General features: G+C 46.6%; 1 protein-coding gene across 1 annotated transcript; it reads left to right on the forward strand.

Moving 5' to 3' along the window:
- Window positions 1-920: 920 nt before the first annotated feature.
- On the forward strand, window positions 921-5,592 carry CHST4 (carbohydrate sulfotransferase 4; the record flags this gene model as incomplete). Its single annotated transcript, XM_084270317.1, has 2 exons — window positions 921-961; window positions 4,440-5,592. Exons 1-2 carry the CDS (start codon window positions 936-938, stop codon window positions 5,590-5,592), a joined length of 1,179 nt encoding a protein of 392 aa, XP_084126443.1. The 5' UTR covers window positions 921-935.

Raw genomic sequence — 5,592 nt, forward strand, 5'->3', positions numbered from 1 at the left:
CTTCTGATGTCTTATACTCCACTTGTCCTCAGAGCAGTTCACTGAGGTCCTTGAGGATGGAGGACGCAATCAAGAGAAAGTCTACACCTCTCCAGATGGTGCAACAGAAACAATGAGACCTGGAAGAGGAATGACCCAAAGCGATTGTCTCTGCGCAGTTGCAGGATATCATGTGTTTCTCTTGAGCCCAGCGCTGCCTTTCTTCACTACTTTACCTGGCACAGTCCTACTGCAGCTCCAGCACCCCTGTGAATCATTAACAGGCCCAGTCTAGCTGCTCCTTTCACAGCTTCTCCTTTCACACAATTTTTGTTCTCAGCCCCCATATGTTTAACTCAAGCATAGACAGAAAAGAGTCAAAAAGACTTTCTGTGAGTCTGCATCTGCTGACAGTATGGCAAACATCCAGAGCAATGATAGGCAAATATGCCTTATCTCTTCACTCAGGGTGGGCAAGCTGGCCCTTCTTGCAGCAAGGGCTCCTATTTGTCCTTTGCTCTGATGCTCCACAGCTCCTATTCCTCCTTTGAAAGAGAGCAGTCTCTTTTGGGGCTTGCAATGGGACTTAACATAAAAGCAACTCTTGGTCCCCTTAATGAATTGTCTGGCCTTTCCCCTTTACTAGCAATGTTTGGTCATTTGTGCCCCTGCAAGAAACTGCCATTCCCATGCTTTGCTGCTTAGTGCAGGGTGGAGTTTGCTAGTTTGAGGCTGGTCAAAGTAGGCGGGCACTGTAGTCCATCCTAGCACTGGGACATGCACAAATGAAGGGGACAGGAGGGTACAGGTACGGGTGAGGGCTGAGCATATGTGCATATAAGAACCTGGCGCGAAGGCAGAGTGCCAGTACGTGAACGCACGGGTGTAGCTGCCTGGAGGAGTGTGTACCACAGCACTGCACGTGTGTGAGGGTAACGTTGCTTGACCCAGGTCTGATGGCGCTTCAAGAGGACTTGTTAAGGTGAGACTTTAGCATTTCTTGGTATCTGTGGGTGCTCTGGTGCCCAGAACTGTATTTGCTTGCTCAAGCTCAGCAGCCTGAACTGGGAGATCATTTCTGTACGACGCTGTAAGCCTATGGATGCCGGTAAATCGCTACATGATTCCTCCTGCGGACAGAAGCTGTTGATCTGGCTTAGGTGGTAGCTGCTGTTTCTCCAGACTGTCTTCTCAGTGCCCCTTCTCAACATTTTGCACTGGTGACAGTCATGTAATTTGTTCTCCTCTGAACAGTCAGATGCTGCTTCTAATTCTGCAGAAGCTGAGCAGGCCAAATTGCAGAAGGATTTGCCAGAACTATGAGCAACCATTGATGCCATCAGACCGGTGTCAGGGCCTTCTGGCACCAGACCCTCTTTGCTATGCTACTGCCACTACAGCGGTGAGGGATCTGAACTGGTCTGGACAGCTTCCCCGGGCTTGCAGAGCACTTAGCCACAGTCTGCACTGAATGAGTATTTGGGGGGTGTACCTTCCCTTCAGACATGTACATGTTCAACAACCCTGTACTCTGGGGACATGCCACCCATGCTCACAGTGTGCTTGTTTGGTCTGGCTCCTTGGGGCTGCATGCTGCTTTCTTTGCCAAGACCAAGCTTTTCCAAGGTCCCCGTGTCGTTATGGAAAAGCTTAAAACTCTGATAGCTTGCTTTGGAGACTCAAGCTGCTCAGTCAGGGTGATCCTGGTTTGTTGTTCTCTTGTACATGTGCCGTAGGGACATTAACAGGATGACACTGGATTGTATTTTTCAGTAGTTTCAGTTCTTCATTCTTTCTGCCTTGAGAGGCTTCCTGGTTTTTCAGCTCTCAGCCAAATCCTGGCTCTTCTCTCTGCCAACAGACAGTAACGGTGCCTTTTTTTTTCTGCAGTTGAGATTGTCTCCAAATGTGGTTAAGATTAAGGCTGTAGTTTAGAAACATCTCAGCTGCTATGGTCAAGAGATACAGAGATGAAAAATAAGGTTATGTTACTATTATTTCTTTCATATTAGGAAGTGTCAGATGGAACCTGTACGGCTCTGTTGTTCTTCTTTTCCACTTCGCCAGGCACACACAACTCATTTCAGTCCTTCACCTGTCCTTGTGGGGCAGAGCAACTATTGTCACTACTTCTTGTATAAGAGTAAGGAAGCTGCTGAGGCTGTGTCCTTACATGAGGCCATTTCTCAGGCAAACACCAAGAGCAGTACACCCCACACAGGGATGGTGCACGTACTCTTGTGATATGTCTAAAATATCCAGCTGTCCCACTCTGGTTTTGTTTGGGACTTCCCAAAGTTTTTTCTTCCCAAAAAACCCTGAATCTGTTCTCTCTGAATCAGGCTATTCACACACAGGTTTCAAGAGAAATAATATTTTCAGTGGTTTTAAATCTGCCTGGGTATCGTAATGCCTGTGTTCATGTCTGCTCAACAGGGTTTTTCTCAATAGAGTTTCTGGCTATAGTTCAGGAACTCTGTCAGGAGTTAGAACAATGATATTAATTGTGCCAGATGGAAATGATATAATCAAAGTTAATTTGGAGGCCAGGACTTTTGGCAAACACTGCTGTATTCATTTGCAAGGAGGAAGCTGATATATAACTTATTTACAACAGTCTTTCTTTGCAGCTCTTTCTAGGCTTGGCCCAAATGTCAACCTCAATCGGCTTCTTGTCAGACCTGAATACTACAGTCCATTTATATAACCCAAAAAAGCAGTGGGCTGCTTGTCCAGGAGACCAGAAGCATGTGGTCCCTCACCAAATGCACAGGTCCATGCTTGGAAGACTTTACTAAAGTAAAGTTCATGTTGTGGTACTGCTTACTGGGAAAACCAGGCTTATCCATCAGGCTGGGTATTATCCTGGCTCGCTCTGACAAATTGTAACTGCTGCCTATAAAGCCTAAACCCAAAACGAATGCACAGCAGGTAGATCAGATAAAGTAATTTATGTGTATGTGCTGGAGGGAAAAGAGAGTGCTGTTGCTAGTCTGTTAGCTCCAGTGATTTTGCCTAGAAATCTAAGCATGGGTGCTGAAGGAACTGAAATTGTGGGAGGAGGCACCTCCATGCAATTGAGTCTGAAAGCTTCACTGCAGAGGGAAGTTGAGGCAGGGCATAAGAGGAGGTTAGGGAAATTCTGACTGGGAACATTCATATGATACTATGAACCCAGGAGATGGTGTGGTAGGCACGTTGTGGGGAAGCAGTGTGTGTGTGTAGTGGCCAGCCAGGGCACGCTTTATACCTTACACTTTATACTCGCTCCCTCTCTCTCGCCCTGGTGGCAGGGAACACATGCTGTGTGGGCTTGCTTGCTGAGGGGTCTGCCCCCTGGGGCGCACAGTGCTGTGTGCACCCACCCGTATTCAAGACAGTCAGGCATGGGTGAGCGAGGGGAGCAGAGCACACAAGAGGAGCGGTTGGCAGAGCATGTTTTAATGTACTTTTTGAAAATTAAGTCAGTCCTTTCTGCCTCTGATCCCATCTCTGGTGGTGTACTTCCTGCAGATTCCTGTGCCAGCTGGTACTCAGGCTATGAATTGTTTCCAGGCACAATAGACGTTTTCCAATATTGAAGTCATCCCCAACAGGCAGAATAGGTTTAGTGCAAGGAAAAAAAAGAGCCAGTGTTGGGCAGACCTTTGAGTTGGACTAACTTGTTGAGTTGTATCTCTTCTCATAAAAGATCTACATGACGTGGGGCTGAAAGGAGGGGTAGCAGGGGACAGTCTTTTAAAAGGATTTAGGCTACAAAAGGTGTAGGTAAGCCTGCCTGCACAAAGATGAACAAGCTAAACCCTCATGTTTTTTCGAGCAAAATCGCCTATGATGCTTTGATTATGGAGAAGATATTGTTGTGTTTAGATTTATTACAGTGCCAGATGACTTCCTTTGTATGGGAATGTTTGCCTGTGATGACGACGAATGTTTCCTGAAATTCCAAAAAGAATAAAAGCAAAATAAATGGGAGCCTGGATTGTATTTTTACAGCATTCTGGCATAAAAATAATTGTAAATGGTAGTCAGAGCAGGAGCTTAAAAGTAACAATGTGGAACTGTTGAATTCTTAACAAAAAAAGTTTTTTCTATCTTTCCTCCATAAAAATTGATGGGATCATCTCTGCAGGGATTATGTTCACTAAGTACATGTTTGTGTGTCCTGACTTATTTCAGTACACTGAACTAATTCTTAAATTCTGATAAAAGTGCAGACAAGCTTTTTGATGATCTTCTAAGAATGCATTAGAATGGCTTACTGACAAACAGTGTTTTTATTACAGACAACTTTCAGCCCTGCAGTCCTTTCTGAAAACACCTTATGCTGTGGCTGTCATAATCTCTCTCAAAACAGTCACCTTTCAAAAACCCTGAGCCTGCAGAGGGATTGGCAGCCTGATTGACCATGTCCTTCCTCCTTTACGATACTGTGATGCTGAACTTCTTTGTCTCTGCAGGTCCTTTGCAGCCGTGATGAAGTTTAGAAGGGTACAGGTGCTCCTGATTCTGGCAGCTTTGTCCTTCCTTCTGATCCACTTCCACTTCCTACTCTGCAGCAACAATGCCCCCATGGAAGAAAAGCCTTCTCCAGTCCACATCCTCATTCTGTCTTCCTGGCGGTCAGGATCTTCCTTCACTGGACAAATCTTCAGCCAGCACCCCAGTGTCTTCTACCTGATGGAGCCCGCATGGCATGTGTGGGTCAAGATGTACCAAAACACCGCTGAAGTCTTACATATGGCAGTGCGGGACCTAGTCCGGTCAGTCTTTCTCTGTGACATGTCTGTGTTCGATGCTTATATGTCTAGCCAGAAGAAAAAGTCTGATTTATTTCAGTGGGAGACAAGCCGGGCCTTGTGCTCCCCCCCTGCCTGTGACTCATTCAGTCGCAGTGACATAATCACTGCAGGTAATTGCAGAACAATCTGTGGCAAGTACCCATTCAGCAAAGTGGAGGAAGCGTGCAAAACCTACAGCCACGTTGCCATCAAGGAGGTTCGATTCTTTGACCTGAAGGTTCTCTACCCCCTCCTCACTGATCCGTCCCTGAATCTCAAAATCATTCATTTGGTACGTGATCCTCGGGCGGTGTTCCGATCCCGGGAGAATACAATGGCAGACCTGAAACGTGACAGCGACATCGTTGTGGGGTCCCAGAGGACAAAGGGAGAAATGGGGCCTTACAACACAATGCAGGTAATCTGTAAAAGCCATGTTGAGATTTACAAGGCAGGCAGTCAGGCCACTGCCAGCTTCCTGAAAGACCGCTACCTGCTGGTTCGCTACGAAGACATTGTCAGAGACCCGCTAGCAAGGGCTGCTCAGATGTACAGGTTTGCTGAACTCCATTTCACACCAGAACTTCAGAGGTGGGTGCACAACATCACCCACGGGAAGGGACAAGGAGCACAGGCCTTTGACATTGGGTCGAGAGATGCACTGGAAGTAGCCCAGGCCTGGAGGAAGGCTCTTCCCTTCCAGAAGATAGAAAAAGTGCAAAATGTGTGCAGGGATGCGATGGACTTGTTGGGCTACCGGCTCATTCAGTCTGAAGAAGAGCAAAAAAATATGTCACTGGATCTCTTATTTGCCCAGAACTCTTCTATGTAA

Source organism: Gallinula chloropus, assembly GCF_964237585.1.
Source record: "Gallinula chloropus genome assembly, chromosome: 13".
NCBI lineage: Eukaryota > Metazoa > Chordata > Aves > Gruiformes > Rallidae > Gallinula > Gallinula chloropus.